Genomic DNA, 17,946 nt, shown 5'->3' with positions numbered 1-17,946 from the left:
TTTTTTTTCACCAATCAAACATTATTTTGTACCGCTTATTTTGAAGTAACCGCACTTGTCCCGCATGTGCCGCAGTTAAACCGTACCGTACTATCAATTTTTTTGTCCCGCACTATAAAATACGAAGTTACCATTCGGACCCTATATAAGTATATATCACTTTAAACCGGATTGATTATTACTACGGCTAATATTTGTTCAAAACCAAATTATAACTCTCCCCATAATGAGTTTTTTCCTACACATACACACATGCCTTTCTCTACCCGGTGTAGAGCGTTTCTTGAGGTTCTTGGTCTCATCCTTAAACAATATAAAGCATGGACTTCTCCACAAGCTAAATTAAACCATATTGCCATATCTCTTAGGAACCTGCGAAAATCATCAACATAAAACATGGACTTCCTTAGCTTGGGCTCTTTCTTTGTGAACCTCTTGAAAGTTGAAACAGTTGAATTCAACTCTACTCCCTAACAACCTTCGTTCACTGACAGTAATCTAGAGAAAATCATGCTCTAACTGGTCTAATGCTTCATATTGTACTTCGCTCCATATATACCCTCTCACTAGATGTGTGATTTTCACGTAGTTACTAAACTGCAAGATCCTTTCTAACTTCCACTAAACTGGTTGACCTTATACATTTTTCCAGGATCAATCCACCATAGAAGTATTTTGTGCCAGTCCCTAATTAATGATCCTCTTAAAAACTAAAAAATTATCACACATATCATTATCTTGTAACTTTATCATACCTATCATCAAACATCATCAGTCATCACTCATCCCGTCATCAAGTATCGTTATTAAGCATAAACTCAACAATCTTCAGACCATGTATATCATCACATTATCATGTCTTAAATAATCAAACCTAAGAATGGCAATGAGCGGTGACTCTGGTGGTGGCTCCGGTGGTTAAGACCTTCTTAGGTTCATTCTTCCCTCGGTGATCTCTTTCTCCTAATTAATTAGCTCACGGATCCGAGAACAACAACGTACCGGCAACGGCGGCTCACGAACTCAACAACAGTGGAGACTGGAGAGTGACAACGACACATAATAATGTACCCTTTTTATAAAATAATTAATTAAAGGGCTCATTTGGGCTTTAACGTACGAAGTCCATCATGAGTTCGGCCTATCGAACCGAGATGTTATAAATAGACGCGTTGACGAAAGAGCGAAAGCATAAAAGAATAATAACCCTAAACCCTATTTATTTCTCAGTTCCCAAAAGCTCTCTCTCTTCAATTTTTCTCCATTGCGTTGTAGTATTTGCTAAATATGAGTCATGAGAAGGTATGTTGTTTGTTTTGTCTGTCTTGAGAGTTACTGCGTATGTTGTTGGCTTCTTTCTTTTGCTACCTTAAGGTTTGATTCTCAATGTCTCGAACAATATTGTTGATTGCATTGAGCTAACCAAAGAATATATATACATATATTATAGGTGATTTACTGATTTAATTAGTTTTATGGTGTTATTTGTCTTTTTGTGTTTGATCGAGTTTTTCAATATTGTCGTAACTCGTAAGTCATGTTTATTTATATAGGCCAAGATGTACTATGTACATATCCGAGACACTTGATGATATCCTTTTTTTTTTTGTTTGTTTCATGCATGGCAGATATTTTTGTTTGGATCCTTTACAGAAGATCAAACAAGGAATGTTCTTGAGAGGTATCATGAAGAAAAGTGTGTGCGAAGTATAATAAGATTCGGTACACTGACTCTTGCTGAGTCTGCCGAGTTGATGGATCCTGCGAGAGATAGGATATCGGATGCTTGCTGCTTCTGTCGACCCCCTAGGTCTGATACTTTTAGACCTTGTAGCTCTGATAAGGTCAGTGGCAACCCTAAACTAAACCCTATTTATTTCTCAGTTCCCAAAAGCTCTCTCTCTTCAATTTTTTCTCCGTTGCGTTGTAGTATTTGCTAAATATGAGTCATGAGAAGGTATGTTATTTGTTTTGTCTGTCTTGAGAGCAGTACCGTGCCTAGGGATCTAGAGACCTAAGGCAAATATTGAAGATTGTGGACATTTTTTTTTCGTATAAGAAAAAAACAGAAAAAAATGCATCTAAGCTTAAAATTTGAAAAAACAAACTTTAAAAAGCATTGTAAATAGAAAAAACGTCTAATAAATGTATAAGTAATAGTATATTTGTAGAATGTAGCTTTGGAATATTGACCACTCACAAGGTAAAACAGTGTGAAATATTAAGATAGTTTCTATAAATTTGTTATATTTTAGTGTGGCCTGAGGCACTTGCCTTTTTTCTATAAGGGTAGGCACGGCCCTGCTTGAGAGTTACTGCGTATGTTGTTGGCTTCTTTCTTTTGCTACCTTAAGGTTTGATTCTCAATGTCTCGAACAATATTGTTGTTGCATTGAGCTAACCAAAGAATATATATATATATATATATATATATATATTATAGGTGATTTACCGATTTAATTAGTTTTATGGTGTTATTTGTCTTTTATTAAGTGTTTGATCGAGTTTTTCGATATTGTCGTAGTCATGTTTATTTATATAGGCAATACGTACTATGTACATATCCGAGACACTTGATGATATCCTTCTTTTTTTTTTTTTTCATGCAGATAATTTTGTTTGGATCCTTTACAGAAGATCAAACAAGGAATGTTCTTGAGAGGTATCATGAAGAAAAGTGTGTGCGAAGTATGATAAGATTCGGTACACTGACTCTTGCTGAGTCTGCCGAGTTGATGGATCCTGCGAGAGATAGGATATCGGATGCTTGCTGCTTCTGTCGACCCCCTAGGTCTGATGCTTTTAGACCTTGTAGCTCTGATAAGGTCAGTGGCAACCCTAAACCCACACCGAACCCGGAAGACCAAGTCCCCAAAAAGCCGTAAACCGTCTTTTACTCATCATTTAACCTGTAGTGTTTTTTTTTTTTCTTTTTTTCTTTTGCTAATTGGATTTTGGTGTTCAATATAATTTGCTAAAACTAAGTTTCTATATGCTGCATCATTATTATGTACAATTTGAGACCGATTTTGTAAAGTAAGCTAAAAATTCAAATTATTTAGACAATCTACTGCACTCAACTAATTAGAACCCGAAATCAAATGTTTTCTATTTAATAATTTGCAATTTTTTCCAACCAATTCACTAACATAAATCATCGGAAACTAAACACCTGTATTATATCACAAAGTAAATGGCCAAAAGACTCAATCTGTCAACAGTATATGCAAACATTACCTATGTTGCATGGAAGTTCTTTTTGAGGTGCGTTTCCCGTTTTCGAAACGTTTCGAAAACAGAAACTCATGGAAAATCGGAAACAAGCCACAGAAACACGTTTCCTAAAAATTCCAGTTTGGAAACACGATAGAAACTCCATTTCTGTTTTGGAAACACGATGGAAACGCGGCGGAAACTCTTTTTTTATAATTTTGAAATTTAATAAATAAATAATTTAATTTATAAGAATTCATAAGTCATAATTAGTCGAACCCTAAAAAGCAAAAGCTATAACAGTTTTATTTTTAATTAAACTATTTAATATTTATGTTTTGAATTTGTGTTGTTTCAGAATTTTTTTTTATTACGGTTTTCATGTTTAGGGATTTATTAATATATATATATATATACACGTTTTCTATACATTTCCATTACATATTTTTCAAAAAAACCCGTTTCCCGTTTCCAAAACGTTTCATTTCCGCGTTTCCGTTTCTGTTTCCATGCAACATAAAACATTATAGTAGTATGTTTTTTTTTACGTATAATTCGTCTTTGAATATTATAATCGATCTAACTTGATTATATGATTTTACCCTCAATTGTGATTACATCACAAGTAAAAATTACGTTTATTCCTTTTTTTGGGCGGATATATAAATAGAGGAAACTTAACGCTTTTTTTACTTTGGACCAATCGAAAAAGCAAAAAAAAAAAATGTCTCTGCTCTCTCCTCTTCCTCTGCTCCACACATTCTCCTTCTCCTCCTCCACCGTCGCCACAAAACCCACCGCTTCTAGAATCACTGCTACTACTACGCCTTCGAAACTCCGCTTCTCCGTCGTTAACGCGACGCCGGATAATGGAAACAGCGGTGGTCGTGATGACGAGGATCCGTCTTTCAACCCGTTTGGTTTCGTTACTGACAACCCGTCTAGCCGGAGCGCAATTCAGTTACCGGAGTCTCCGGCAGAAGACGGTAACGTCGGTCAAATGCTCTACGTGAGTTTCACAGAATCTTGAACTGTAATATTGAGTTCTTGAAATTCAAATTATGATTCTTGTTTTTTGATACATTTAAGTTGTTTTGATGTGGGTTTTAAGAGGACTGAAGATAAAGGAAAGGAGTATGGTTCAACTATCAGATCTGGGAAGCTTAGATGGTTTGTGAGAGAGACTGGTAAAATAAAAACATTAGTTACTGTGTTTTCCCATCTTTGCTTCATCAAGTATGTTGAATGATCACTGATTAGTCATTCTTCTTTTTTTTTGTTTACGGTAGGATCAAAGGAGAGTCGTCGAGGAACCGTTGTCTTTCTTCATGGAGCTCCAACTCAGTCTTTTAGTTACCGGACTGTCATGTCTGAGGTGCTACACTTGAACATGTGTCTATATATGGTTTTAAGTTTGTTTTTGAATCTTTTATGGATCTTTCTCTGTGTGTAATAGATGTCAGATGCTGGATTTCATTGCTATGCACCTGACTGGATAGGATTCGGATTCAGTGACAAGCCGCAGCCAGGATATGGTTTTAATTACACAGGTTTGTTGATTTGTGAATTACGGAATCAGTCAGTATATAATGTAGTGGTTCTTTTTGTTTCTAATAAGCTTTCAATCTTATCAGAGAAAGAGTACCATGAGGCGTTTGATAAACTGCTGGAAGTGCTTGAGGTCAAGTCTCCTTTCTTTCTTGTTGTTCAGGTTCGGATGTTTGTACTGATGATCCCATTATTTCTGAATAATATGTTAACAGTTTTCATCAAGACTGAACATATATCTTATGTCTGAATTTGTTGTGGCCTCCCAAGGGGTTTCTTGTAGGTTCATATGGTTTAACATGGGCATTGAAAAACTTTAGCAAGGTTGACAAAATTGCGATTCTTAATAGTCCACTGACTGTTTCATCCCCAGTTCCTGGATTATTTAAGCAGCTGAGGTGCAAACTCTTTTGCCATATTTGACCACTCTAATTGCTTGTAAACCTTTTGTGGAAGCATCAGCCTCGTGCCTTGCTTACCTGTTCATATCTCTTGGCTTATCTCATGGTTCATACAAGGCATCCACAACTCACAACATACTTGTGTGTCATTTTTTTTTCTTTCTGATGCAGGATTCCCCTCTTTGGTGAATTCACTTGCCAAAATGCTATCTTGGCTGAGCGGTTCATTGAAGGAGGTAGCCCGTATGTATCAAATTAACTTATACTCATGTGGAATTTATATATTTATATAATTCTTCCGAGTCTAGAGAAAAAGATATGGATACTGGCTATTGTCTTATCTCAGCTTCAAAATGATATTGATAGAGGCTTTGACCGGACAATTTTCTTATTACCCTATATATCTGTTTTGATAGGTACGTCCTGAAGAATGAGAAAGCTGATGTCTATCGTCTACCATATTTGTCAAGCGGAGGACCTGGGTTTGGTACGTCTCTAAACTAAGTTTAATGAATGGAGCATGATACACGTTACTCTAGTTTCTTATTATGATGGTTCCTTTGCAGCCTTGCTCGAGACGGCGAAAAAGATCAACTTTGGAGACACCTTGAGTCAAATTGCAAATGGGTTTTCATCAGGCAGGTATGTGCATTTTAACCTTTTTCCAAATTCCCACGGCTACAGATAGGCTTGGTACTTTTGCTGAGATTTGGTTCCTTTGCAGCTGGAATAAACCCATTCTTGTGGCTTGGGGGATAGCTGATAAATACCTGCCTCAGTCTATAGCAGAGGAATTTGAGAAACAGAATCCCGAAAATGTCAAGCTTCGGCTCATTGAAGGTGCTGGACATTTACCTCAAGAAGACTGGTATGAGAATACACAATACTGTTCTGCTCTGCTCTGCTTTGGTTTATCTGAATCTTTCTGAATTTTTAACTTTGTATACAGGCCAGAGAAAGTAGTTGCTGCCCTCCGAGCATTTTTCTGACTTTTAAATCCAGCAAACAAGGAAAAAGGTTATCACAAAGCCTTGTAACAGCCAAATACAACTAGCAATAGGAGCATCACAAAGCCTTATAGGCATCCCACATTACCAACATACTTTCTTACAAAAAGATCGGGAAAAGTGTTAGCTGCCCACACCAAAAAACATCTTGGAGCCGGTCGGTTCTCTCAACTTTTTCTTCCCTTTGGCTTCTTACCAACTTGGCTAGTAGGTTTCTCTTCAGGTTTCCTCTTCACCGCAGGCTTTCTACCACGACCTCTCGTTTTCACAACTTTCTCTTCAGCCTCGCTATCATCTCCACCATCAGCATCAGCATCATCGTCCTCCTCGTCACTCTCTTCTGTTTTCGTCTTTGGTGCAGGCTTCTTACCACGACCATCCCTTGGTTTCTGTCCTTTCTTCGGTTTAGCACTTTCATCTTCTTTTTCAGATTCTTGTTCATCTACTTCTCCACCTCCATCGTCTTCTTTGGATTTCACACCTCGTTTACCCGGTCTAACCTTGGCTGCTTTCTCTGCGTCTTTCCCAGAAAGTTTCTGCAGCTCTGGAACATAAGCTGTTGTCTACAAAAGAAAAGAACCAAACACAAAAAAAGTTCTTCAGTTCACTACACAAATCAATCACACACAAAGAACAACACCTAACAACGCATAGATATACTTACCCTTCCACCAGCAGTGATGAAATCAATCTTCTTCCCTGCATAACATAACCAAAAAAGACTTTATTACCAACTATATAAACCAAACAAATGACAATTCACTCTCATAACATTTAAGCCATTATCATTGGGATTATCAACTGCAGTTGGAGGTTGAAGATCAACATATCAGAAATCTTTATGAACTGTTGCAGGTGGACAAAAGAGTTTTGAGTGTGAAATCGGGGATTCAAACCATCAACAAAGGCCTTTCCTGGCTTCTTTTCCCTATCATGAAAAATCCAGTTACTAGGAAACTGACTACTGTCTGCATCAACTTCCACAGCTTTTTCTATCACCTGCAAAAACCCATTTTTTTCCTTCATTAAATTAATAGAAAGATGGGTCGGAAAAGCTTACCATTAACTTTCCCTGGTTTTTTCCCCCACCGAAAATGAAATAACCATTCAACAGGAAACTCTTTGCTATCAGCACTGACTTGAACCGCATGTTGAATGACCTACAAATGCGGATTTTTTTCTTTCTTTCTAAATCCCCCAATACGCAATGCCTCATGCATAATAACAGAGCCTTTGTCAACCCCATGTTTTGTAGGTAATGTTTTAAGAGTTACCTCTTTGATGGATGTGTGCAAAGCTTCACATTGCTCTTTGGAGAGGCTAGAAGCAGTCTGCAAGGGGTGGATTCTGGCCTGCGAAAAACCAAGACTAGTAGAATTAATCGCACAGCATGTAAACCGGTTTCTTCAGTCATCAAATGTACAGAGTTGAGATCAAAAGTGGATACTTTGTAAATCAAATGTGTGGTTACATAGATGCTTTACTTCATTTCAAGTGTAAGAGTGTAAAGCTTACTTACTTGGTACAGCACTTCATCAGCGATCCAATTCCCAATACCTGAAATAAAACTCTGCAAAAGGGAAGCGATACATAATCATCTAAATGCGACTTTTGTATAAAAGAGAGGAAACTTTGCAATATAAGAGAAGATCATTTCAAGTTACTGCAGGCTTTAAAATGTCATAATAGCCCATTTCTAATCGTTGTGTTAAGTGTGACAATAAAGAGCTGACAGATGCATAAAAGTGAAAACTGAATTTAAACTCCGAACCTGATCAAGTAGAAGAGGCTTTATGGTTATTTTCTTTTTAGCTAAGTTCTCAGCAAATTCCTCAACTGTCATAGGCTCCAACAATGCATCAGGACCAAGTTCTGATATCGGACGCACAGAAGTTGGCTGCAATAGCATACATCAATTAAACAATCACTAAGTATCTGCAGTGAAGCTTATACTAAAGCAAAATAACTCAAGATCTAAGCATTTATACATTTGCTAGAAGTCGAACTTTGGCAAATCTCCTCTTATCAGTAAATGAAACCTCCAGACCATCATCAAGCTGTACACAAAATCATAATCAATTGTGATTAAAACACATTTTTCAGGTTCTTGATCAGTTGAAAGAAGACTATAAATCATTCAACCTCGACGAAGAACTTTGAGTACTTAGATGGCCACTCCTCTGAGTCCTTTACAGCAGACCTAAACAAACATTGTAATACATATCAATCTCATCCAATGAATCTTTTACTTAACAAAGCAAATGTAATAAAGACTCCATAAACCTCACCTCTTATACTTAGTAACTGCAACGCCTTTGATATAAATAGCACCAGCCATACCTGGAAGAACACACAAATAAACAAAATCAAAACCAAATGTACGTTTTAAGAAACAATAAAGCCAAACACTTTCACTTCTTTTTAAAGAATCAAAGCCAAAAGGTTTAGCATTGAAACTCTAAACAATCCTGAATTTTAACAAATGTCCGATTTTGATACCTAAAGAACACTCACAGAACCAAAACCAATCTAAGTTCTAAATTTCCCTTTTTTATATGAATCAAAGCAAAAAGGGTAAAACCCTAAATTGGTAATTACCAAATTGGAAAGAAGGGAATGGCGGGGAATCTAACTCGAGCCAGAGGTTTTTGCCCTTTCGGCGAGCAGAGACGATGGTTTTGCCGAGGACTGAGTTTTGGAAATCGGACGGCGAGATTCCATCGATCACTTTGGTGTCGTCGGCGATGATGACTCGCTTTATCTTCTTTCCAAGACAATTTTCCTCTATTGCTCTCCTCGCCGCCTCTACCTCCGGTAGCTCCGGCATGGTATCTTCTCGTCGGCGAAATTAGGGTTTTTGTTCTCTTTTTCTCCCCTTGGCGCGCTTTTATTTCTAAGACCTTTTTTTTTTTTTTTTTTCTCTTAGTTATTATTACTTGGTCCAGTTGGTGAGTAAATTATCTAAATTATTTCGGTTTTAAAAATCCTCAAAGCTCGAATAAGGACGGCATGAATTTGATATTCTTTTGATATTCCTAACAAAATCTGAATCGTATGAATTATGATTCAGTTCAGGAATTCTCAGAGCAATTTTTGTTAGGAATTGAGAATTGTTTCTCTTAACCCTTTTTATTACAAAAAATGTGATAAATATTATCCAGCTGTATTACCTATCGTGATGTATTGTATAATCTTTTCATGAATTATCCTTCTTCTAAACACGGCATAATCTTATTAAGTGGGGGTTATTAGTTTAAAATTTGAATAGAGTTTTAAAGATTTTAAATATTATGTAGAATATGTTGTTATTAGATTAAGATTTTGTTAAATTCTGTTAAAGTTTAGTGTTATTAGTTTATGATTTATAAAAAGTCATTTAAAATCTTAATAAATCTGGGTTATTGGATTCGGGCTTTTATAAATTCATTAAAAGTTTTGTGTTATTCAATTAAAACAAAATAATCTAGGATTGTTAATGAGTTCAATTATTATGTTATTGGTTCATGATTTTAGACACTTTCTTTACAAAATAAAGTCATGGAAAATATCATAAAAATACAGGGATTGCTTGGAGGACTTTACAAGATTTTAGAAAACTAATCAACAAAATTCTCTAGCAATCTTTAACAATCTTTCACTTATTCATTTTAAAATAATTTTGTTGAACTCTTCAAAAATCTTCATAAATCTCAAACCAATACCACCCCCTAAATTTTCTATTTTTTCCTTTACTTGAAAGTTAAATCCCTAATAAAGTCTTTTTGTGTAGATAGGCTCATGGATTTAAAGTGTGCAAAAGGCTTGGTGGGTGGGCTCTATTGCCTTAAAATTGCGATAGATAATAGTCATAAATGTATATTTTTATGCAAATGTGAAAAAATGAAATGGTAAATAACATGTTGTTGATGTACAGTAAAAAGAAGCTTGATATATAATATTGTGTTATGCTTTAATGATCAACAGGTCAACTAAAACCTAATGTGCACTCAACCACGATCTAGTGGTGTCGTCGTAACACTTCAGGATCGAATCCACAGACCAAACAATGCACTATGAAATTATATAGATCAAATATAGCTAAGGCAAAGAGAAAGATTGTGTTTCAAGTAACCAATTTAAAACGAAAATAAAACAAGGGTTTTGAAATCAAAGAGAAAGCATTGGGCGTAGGGAATCAATTATAGGTTACAACCACAAATTTAAATCATGGATTGGGAAAGCATTAGACACTGTTCTTGAACTCAAATCACAATTATAAAACTAACCTACTTCCGCAGCGCTAGCTTACTATGCAAGGTAAAAACTAGACCCTAAACTCCCGTTTGAATCCAGTAAAACAAGCAAGCATTAGGGTTCAAATTTGATTTGTTCACAAGGTGCCTCAACTACAACTTCCGTTGGCTAAGGTCCACCTTGCTCACCTAAGTTCTTTCAAGTAACTCAACAACACTTTTGGTGCCTCGATGAATTGAACCTAGGGTCTTAATCTAGGTGATCATTCTAGCTTAAGCATTAAGAGCAACAATAGATGAAGAATAATAAGATCAATCCCAAATCTAACAACCTAAATTTAGAGAATCATAAACCCCCTTTGAAACCCGAAACCCAATAGTAAAACTACTCAGACATAGAAATAAAACAACAGCAAATCAAAGATGAAGAAAACATAATTGAATTGCAAAGAGAAATAAAAGGGATTCAGAATTCTTCTCCAAGTGTTAAAAAGATTAGAGATCTTCTCCCAAAGCTTACAAGTACTCAAAAGCTGCGTAGAATAAAACTTGTCTTTTTAGAGGTCGAGCCTCTTGCTTAAATAGTAAAATAAAACCCTAAAAGTCGGTTTAAAACATAAAAGGAAAAGTTGCTTTGGGTACGGGACTGGTCGATCTCAAATGAGGATCAGCCGATCTCGGATGCTTTTCTGCATTTGCTCCATCTGCTTGCCGGCAGATCAGTCTTCAACCAATTTAGCTCCAAAAGCATGCTTTCATCCCAAAAACACTCAGTTTCCTTACAAGGTAGCCTAGAACCTGTACAGACTCTCAAAAGACTAAAAAGACTCTAAAAGCACACTTGGACCTAACAAAAGACTCAAAACAAGTGTAAAAACTATGGTTAAAATCCTATAAAATGCAGACACATCAATTCTCCAGGACTTGAATCTTTGCTTGTCCTCAAGCAAGAACAGACAAAAACTCAGGAACAGAGAAAATGTTTGAAAGTGGAAACTCACATATTCTTGGGAACTTCTTCTTTGCACTCTTCATCAAATCAATTCAAGAATTACTTTTTGTACTCTGCCCATGATCAGGATCAACACTTACTACTCTGAACTCCACAACCTTAAAGAACCTTCAACATCCCCATTGTTGTCTCTCTACATCAAATTAGTAAAAATGTGGGGTCTCACTGAGGGAATATCGATCACCGAACGTTTTTACTACTTCAACCTTTTATTGCCCAAGACTTCCTTCATATGTTCCCTTTCCTCTCTCTTTTCTCACTTCCAAATGATTAATTTCTCCCTAATTTTCTAGGGTATCATTGTATTTTTTTTTTATCAATCCTTCACTCTTTTCTTGCGGACAGGTTTCAGTGAGTTCACTTCTTTATTACCTATATCTTCTTCTTCTTCTTTCTTTCTTTTTTACTTTTCCTTCTTTTTTTTATTATTGAGTAATAAAGGGAAGAGAGAGGGGAAGCATAGTTTGTGAGGAGATGTATGTCTTGTAAGGCTTAAGGGAGGAGTCTTGTTCGATGTATACCAAGTCCCAAGGCAAGAAGTTAAATCCGGTTAAGTCCTTTCAAAGCTAGAGACAACATCATATCAGCTTAATGTTATCTTCGGTGAGGGTCTTTTGGGGCATGTTGAGACTGCTCATGTTCATTCCAAGCTTCATTCAAAAATCAAAAGTACTAAAGCAATCATAAGAGTGTTAGTTCAAAGCAAAAGATTCCTAGAAATGATCATAGTTTCCCAACATTTTTGACTCAATAAAATAAGAAAATGGTTCAAATAAAAGAAAAATTCAAAGAAAACAACCAAAGAAAACGACACCAGTAACTTGGAGACATCCCTTCCCCGGACTTACTTCACACCGTCCCGGTGTGAAAGTAAATCAAGAAAAAGGTATCTCCGACATCAAAACATAATTGAATTGCAAAGAGAAATAAAAGGGATTCAGAATTCTTTTCCAAGTGTTAAAAAGATTAGAAATCTTCTCCCAAAGCTTACAAGTACTCAAAAGCTGCGTAGAATAAAACTTGTTTTTTTTAGAGGTCGAGCCTCGTGCTTAAATAGTAAAATAAAACTCTAAAAGTCGGTTTAAAACATAAAAGGAAAAGTTGCTTCGGGTACGAGACTGGTCGATCTCAAATGAGGATCAGCCGATCTCGGATGCTTTTCTGCATTTGCTCCATTTGCTTGCCGGTCAGATCAGTCTTCAACCAATTTAGCTCCAAACGCATGCTTTCATCCCAAAAACACTCAGTTTCCTTCCAAGGTAGCCTATAACCTGTTCAGACTCTCAAAAGACTAAAATGACTCTAAAAGCATATTTGGACCTAAAAAAAACTCAAAACAAGTGTAAAAACTATGGTTAAAATCCTATAAAATGCAGACACATTATCTAACTTGGTCGTATGTATTGTGTTCTCTCTTTTACTTTTTACCCGTTTTGATAAATTAATGGGATCAAAACAATTAATCGTGTTAAACAATTAAAAAACGAAATTGAAGCTAATAGTGTTATAATTAAGGATATGTTTGAATTTTGATTCCGACTATCAACTAGAAAGCCTCTGTTTCCCCAACTTTGAATGTAGAGCGTTTCTACTTGTCTAATTTACAAGATCAAATAACTCTTTTTCCCTCATAGAAAACGATTTCAAAATTATTGTGTGTTTTAATGAAGGATAATTAGGAGTTTTTCTTTCAACATTCAACCAGAGGTCTCTTGTGCCCCAACTTTCAGTATATCGAAAATCTAGTTCTCAAATACTTTATGGCCCAACATATTTATTTCTAAATATTTCATATTGCATATTCTATTTTAACTTCAATTACCAAACACAATTAAATATTCTAAAAACTTTCCATAAGCAATTATTTCAAAAGTTCTAAGCCTAACCGATCGGAATATTTGGTGTACAGTAGTATAATGAAAATTGTAAATTCGGTATTTCATATGTAGATTATGATTATTGTGTATATTTGATTTAGTCTATACTAGTAGAGTTTAATGTGTAAATATAAATTTTAATTATAATGTGAATATTATTGTGAAGTTACAAATGTGTTTAGAAAAAATAGTATAAGAATCTATATAAGATTTTGAGTTTTTCTTTATATCTATATACTAGATTAGGATCCGTGCTAGAACACGGGTTGAAATTCTTTTTATTTATATTATAATTTTAAAATAAAATATAATTTATATGACGTTTTTGCATTGTAAACTGAGAAGCAATTGTCATTTTTTTGTATGAATATGAGAGATGTATTTCGGTGAATGGAGATCTGAATGATTTATATTAAAAATTTGGAAGGGTGTTAGGTAAGATTTTATTTTCAACTTCATAATAAAATCTAGGAAATCACGATTAAGTGTGTGATTAATTGCCAAGATTTTATTCCTTTTTACGTTTAACCGTATATTTCTATGTCTAACAATATATATGGTGTAACAATATATGGAATCAAAAAGATTTTTGACGAAAAAAAAAAATAATCAAATTTTTTTTTTTTGGAATTTGTATAAATCATTGGAATCTTTTCTTTAAGAGATTCTTTGTGCTATTCTTAAGTGTATTCATAATTTCATATAGCCCACGGATTGACTAATTAATCTATAACCTTTTTTTTGTAACCAACCTATATTTAATCTATAACCTATTTTGTAACCAAGTTATAAAAATTATATAGTCTACAAAAAAAAGTTGTGTACTTCTATTTTATTATATGGGAGATTTTAATAATCTGTTTTGAAAGTCAAAAACTAATTTATTTTTAATGTCATAAGCTAAAAATAAATAATAACATGTTACATAGACAGATACTAATAACAATTAAATAATGAGTTACACCTAATTATAACGTGATAAAACTAAATATATTATATTTATATAAGAAATACCCTAGGATAACACTATTTTAGGTTTTTCTTTCAAAGTTAGCACACAATCTCAAATTTCCAAAACTAGCATTTTTATATATTCAAATTATTATTTATTTTTATATAACAAAATAAATTATTGATTTTGTGTGATATCAAATCCATTAACTGCGTCAACATGCTCCGACATCTTTTCTGGCGAGATGAGGTGGCTCCATCTAGTTGTGATGTCGTATCTGTCTTCTTATAGCATCGTCTTCCTCCAACAATCGTCATCTCCAGGATCGTCTTCCTCCAGCAATCGTCATCCCAATTTTGAAAGGTATTGAATGAAATGAAACACAGCTCAACACTTTCTTAACCAGACCCAGCGGCGGAGGCCGGCGTGTAATCGAAATCAGATCGAGACTAAGGTAAGGGAAGAGAACGAGATAGAAGAATCCCAAAGGCATGAAAAAGAGCAGACCGATAAACTAGTTCTGCTGCCAAAATGGATATTCATGACTCGGTTTCCTCGCCGGAGGAGCTCTAACAGCCGAAGCTGGTGGTGAAGGAGGAGATGATGATAGTGGCTTTCTTATGGAGAGAGCGTGTTGTTTCCTGTACGTTGACGCCACCGTGAAGGATCAGACTGAGATCTCGTCGACAAAATCTGTCACTCTAATTATCGAAATTAAGAGCACAACAAATCTGATTTAATTAGGTGATTATTCATGATTTGATGGGTATTAAATTCACAGAGGTCGATGTATTGATCCAGGTGAGGTGAATCAAACTGTTCGGTCTGATTCTAGATTATCTCTTAATCATTTTTGTTTTGATTTTGTTTCTGTGACGTCTGCAATACAAGCACTTGCATTTGATTTTTCTATAGAGACTAATGTTCATCCTTAATTTTAAGCATGCTAATTTACGTTGATCATGGGTCTCCTAAGGTTATTGTTTCTGTGATTTTTCATGTATTTAATCCCATCTCTCTTATGAGAAGATAAAATAAGAGAGATGGGATCCCAAAGTCATGCGTGAATGGTTTTTGTGTGTCCATCCGACGAAGCTATGGAGCCAAATTTACTCAGAAGAAACAATAGAAGCTTCTCTTCTCTTCTCTTCTTGCCAAAGTTATTGTATACCAAGTGTTTGATATAATGTCATTGTGAACAAAACAATTGGTAAGAGTAAATAAGTTTGTGTGTGTAAAGATCTATACAAAAATAAGTTATAGAAACAGTTGGTGAGAGTAAACGGTTCGTCACCATTTCTGAGATTTCTGAACATTCAGGAAATCCTTCCTAAAATTCAAGTATGATTTCCTAGATATTATGAAATCCTTCCTAATTTAAAGAAATGAATTTTTAATCTTCTGTTCTTTTGTGGTGCCTTAATGTATCACATATTACTCCAATATGATTAATTTTTATGCATTATAATTATCATCATACATTATGAGGTTTATACAGGAACCATCTTTAAATATGTAATCTCATACTCCCTCCGTTTTTTATTACTTGTCATTCTAGAGATAAATTTTTGTTTCACAATACTTGTCGTTTTAGATTTCCAATGCAAATATTTGGTAAAAATTTCAATTCTATCCAACTTTATTAATGTTTTGACCAATAAAAAAATTAGAAAATATATTAAAAATGGATAAAACAGAAAATTTAATGGTTTTCTAAATCTATGTGAAACAACCTTAAACGACAAGTAATAAAAAACGGAGGAAGTATGATATTTCAACTATTTTTTTATGAAAACGATCCTGAATTGCAATGAGTCATTCCTGAATATTATTGTATCCTTCCTAAATTTTAAATAAATGTGTTTCTTAATTATTATTTTTTGTTTTGCCTCAATGTGTCAAATATTAGTAGATTACTCAATTAGTAAGTGGTAATGATTTTTATTTTTATGCACATCTTGATGTTAGAAAATCCAAAAAAAATTATGAAGATCATCTTGAAAGTTCAAGTAAGCCTTCTTGAATTTCATAGATTCCTTCCCGAATTTCATAGAATTAGTCATGAATTTCATAGAATCATTTATGTAGTTCAATCACCGTCAAAACTAAGTGCTAACACAGAAACATATGACACTGTCATGGCGCAAAAACATCACACAAGTACAAAAACAATCCAAAAATGTTTCACAAGCATCATACATGTCAAAAAACAGATAAAGTAAAACTGGATAAAGGAATATAGACCTATGAAATGTCAACACACTCTTTAACTATATCCAAATAATACTTGCATCTTGTGTCGTATGTAGATACATCACATAGCTTGGAGAAATCTTCAATCCCATTTTTTGGGATAAAAATTGAAATCTGGAAATATGTTTGAGGAAAGTCTTCCTGAATTCTCAACAATGCTTCATGAATTTTCAAAATACAACTACAAAATAACAAGATTCGGAGGAAGAAGAAGAATTTCAGAGAAATAGTGGACAATGATCAAATTTGAGAGAGAGAGAGAGTAGATTCCATGGGAACTACTTGAACGAGTTGAACAACTACTTAGCAAAGCTTCCATGAAGTTTAGGAAGGTTTTCCTGAGACATCAGACCGGGTATACTATCAATTTCCTGAGACATCAAATGCAAAAGAATATGAAACCACACAGTAGTTAGAGCTCAGCATATATAGCAAGACCAAGAACTAAATTGAAATTGCTTTCATCCATTAATATCTCCTTGGCTTTCTCACATAATGCTCTAACGTAAAGAAAATAAGACAATATTTCATATAACATTCGTTACTTCAACTTACTAAGTAGATTCCCAGTAATTCACTATAAAAAAACATGATTTGAAAACCAACTTCACACATGCAACAACCATGACTTTTTATATCTCTCACACCATCCTTTGACATTTTCCTACTGATCAAAAAGCAAGTAATGAAAAAAGAAAAAGATCAATCTTTACCATCTACATCATATCACATTATCAGGCACATAAAAACATGAGCTTACATGTGGTTAATCACTCTATGTTAAGAATCTGATGCAACTAATATTCATCATCAAAGCATATAAGCAATCAAAGCCAATAGTAAAGGGGTAACCCTTTTAATTCTTCTTCTTTTATCAAAACGTGGTCGTTTTAAATTTAGGGTTTTCAAAACAAGTTTTTCTAAGAGGGTCGCCGCACCTGCCTCTGAACCTCAACGCCTTCTCCTTTGAACTCACCTAAGCTGCATGGAACCGGGAGCGGGTACGCGGAAGTGGAAGCGTTTGGAAGCGTGGAATCGAGTTTTTTGAAAAAATTAAGAAGTGGGTGCGTGTAAGAAGCGTATATACAAATATACATATATATATATATATATATTAATACATTACCAAATATTAAATCATATTATAAATAGTTATATTTTGAGTCAAATATTACAATCCTCATAAATAATACTAAAATACATGATTTAAAACGGAAAAAAGCTTAAAAATACCTCATCTATTTTTTATTTGGAAGTTTAATACCTTGTCTTTTTTGGTTATTAGTTTGAGTATTAAATCACACGTTTTAATTAAATGAGGTATTTTTCTTCTAACCAAAAAAGACGAGGTATTAAACTTCCAAATAAAAAATAGATGAGATATTTTTAAGCTTTTTTCCCGATTTAAAACTAAACATAAAACCTAAATTTAGACATTATATAAGGTTATA

At 34.4% G+C, this 17,946-nt stretch overlaps 2 protein-coding genes across 6 annotated transcripts; one reads left to right on the top strand and one right to left on the bottom strand.

Moving 5' to 3' along the window:
* The first annotated feature begins 3,761 nt into the window (after positions 1-3,761).
* On the top strand, positions 3,762-7,737 carry LOC104758569 (uncharacterized). Of its 2 annotated transcripts, none has more exons than XR_015587795.1 (12): positions 3,762-4,222; positions 4,325-4,400; positions 4,503-4,588; positions 4,670-4,763; positions 4,848-4,924; positions 5,032-5,159; positions 5,334-5,405; positions 5,579-5,649; positions 5,729-5,804; positions 5,887-6,030; positions 6,112-6,326; positions 6,411-7,737. XR_015587795.1 is itself a non-coding variant. In XM_010481457.2 (12 exons), exons 1-11 carry the CDS (start codon positions 3,938-3,940, stop codon positions 6,149-6,151), a joined length of 1,149 nt encoding a protein of 382 aa, XP_010479759.1. In that variant the 5' UTR covers positions 3,762-3,937; the 3' UTR covers positions 6,152-6,179; positions 7,425-7,737. The 2 variants fall into 2 exon arrangements, 1 of the variants encoding a protein (XP_010479759.1); XM_010481457.2 differs by having other exon boundaries at positions 6,112-6,179; positions 7,425-7,737.
* On the bottom strand, positions 6,123-9,158 carry LOC104759983 (formamidopyrimidine-DNA glycosylase-like). 4 transcript variants are annotated; one of them, XR_015587793.1, is made up of 10 exons: positions 8,768-9,119; positions 8,458-8,509; positions 8,312-8,369; positions 8,158-8,226; positions 7,941-8,066; positions 7,689-7,739; positions 7,444-7,521; positions 7,066-7,329; positions 6,834-6,868; positions 6,123-6,732 (listed from the first exon to the last, which is right to left on the bottom strand). XR_015587793.1 is itself a non-coding variant. In XM_010482843.3 (10 exons), the coding sequence occupies exons 1-10, from the start codon at positions 8,994-8,996 to the stop codon at positions 6,337-6,339; spliced, it is 1,197 nt and encodes a 398-aa protein (XP_010481145.2). In that variant the 5' UTR covers positions 8,997-9,158; the 3' UTR covers positions 6,123-6,336. The 4 variants fall into 4 exon arrangements, 3 of the variants coding, with proteins under 3 accessions (XP_010481145.2, XP_087353486.1, XP_087353487.1); XM_010482843.3 differs by having other exon boundaries at positions 7,066-7,168; positions 8,768-9,158; XM_087497360.1 differs by having other exon boundaries at positions 7,230-7,329; positions 8,768-9,137.
* Positions 9,159-17,946: the final 8,788 nt, after the last annotated feature.

Source organism: Camelina sativa, chromosome 17, assembly GCF_030686135.1.
Source record: "Camelina sativa cultivar CO46 ecotype springtype chromosome 17, ASM3068613v1".
Lineage (NCBI taxonomy): Eukaryota > Viridiplantae > Streptophyta > Magnoliopsida > Brassicales > Brassicaceae > Camelina > Camelina sativa.
This window is presented reverse-complemented; position numbering and strand designations above follow the sequence as displayed.

Excerpts from the sequence above, each read along its gene's own strand:
- LOC104758569 (XM_010481457.2), top strand. The coding sequence starts at position 3,938 with ATGTCTCTGCTCTCTCCTCTTCCTCTGCTCCACACATTCTCCTTCTCC. Across the intron at positions 5,650-5,728 it reads AAGCGGAGGACCTGGGTTTG|CCTTGCTCGAGACGGCGAAA; the intron begins GTACGTCTCTAA and ends GTTCCTTTGCAG. Across the intron at positions 6,031-6,111 it reads CATTTACCTCAAGAAGACTG|GCCAGAGAAAGTAGTTGCTG; the intron begins GTATGAGAATAC and ends CTTTGTATACAG.
- LOC104759983 (XM_010482843.3), bottom strand. The coding sequence starts at position 8,996 with ATGCCGGAGCTACCGGAGGTAGAGGCGGCGAGGAGAGCAATAGAGGAA. Across the intron at positions 8,067-8,157 it reads AAGTTCGACTTCTAGCAAAT|CCAACTTCTGTGCGTCCGAT; the intron begins GTATAAATGCTT and ends ATGCTATTGCAG. Across the intron at positions 6,869-7,065 it reads AGGAAAGGCCTTTGTTGATG|GGAAGAAGATTGATTTCATC; the intron begins GTTTGAATCCCC and ends TATGTTATGCAG.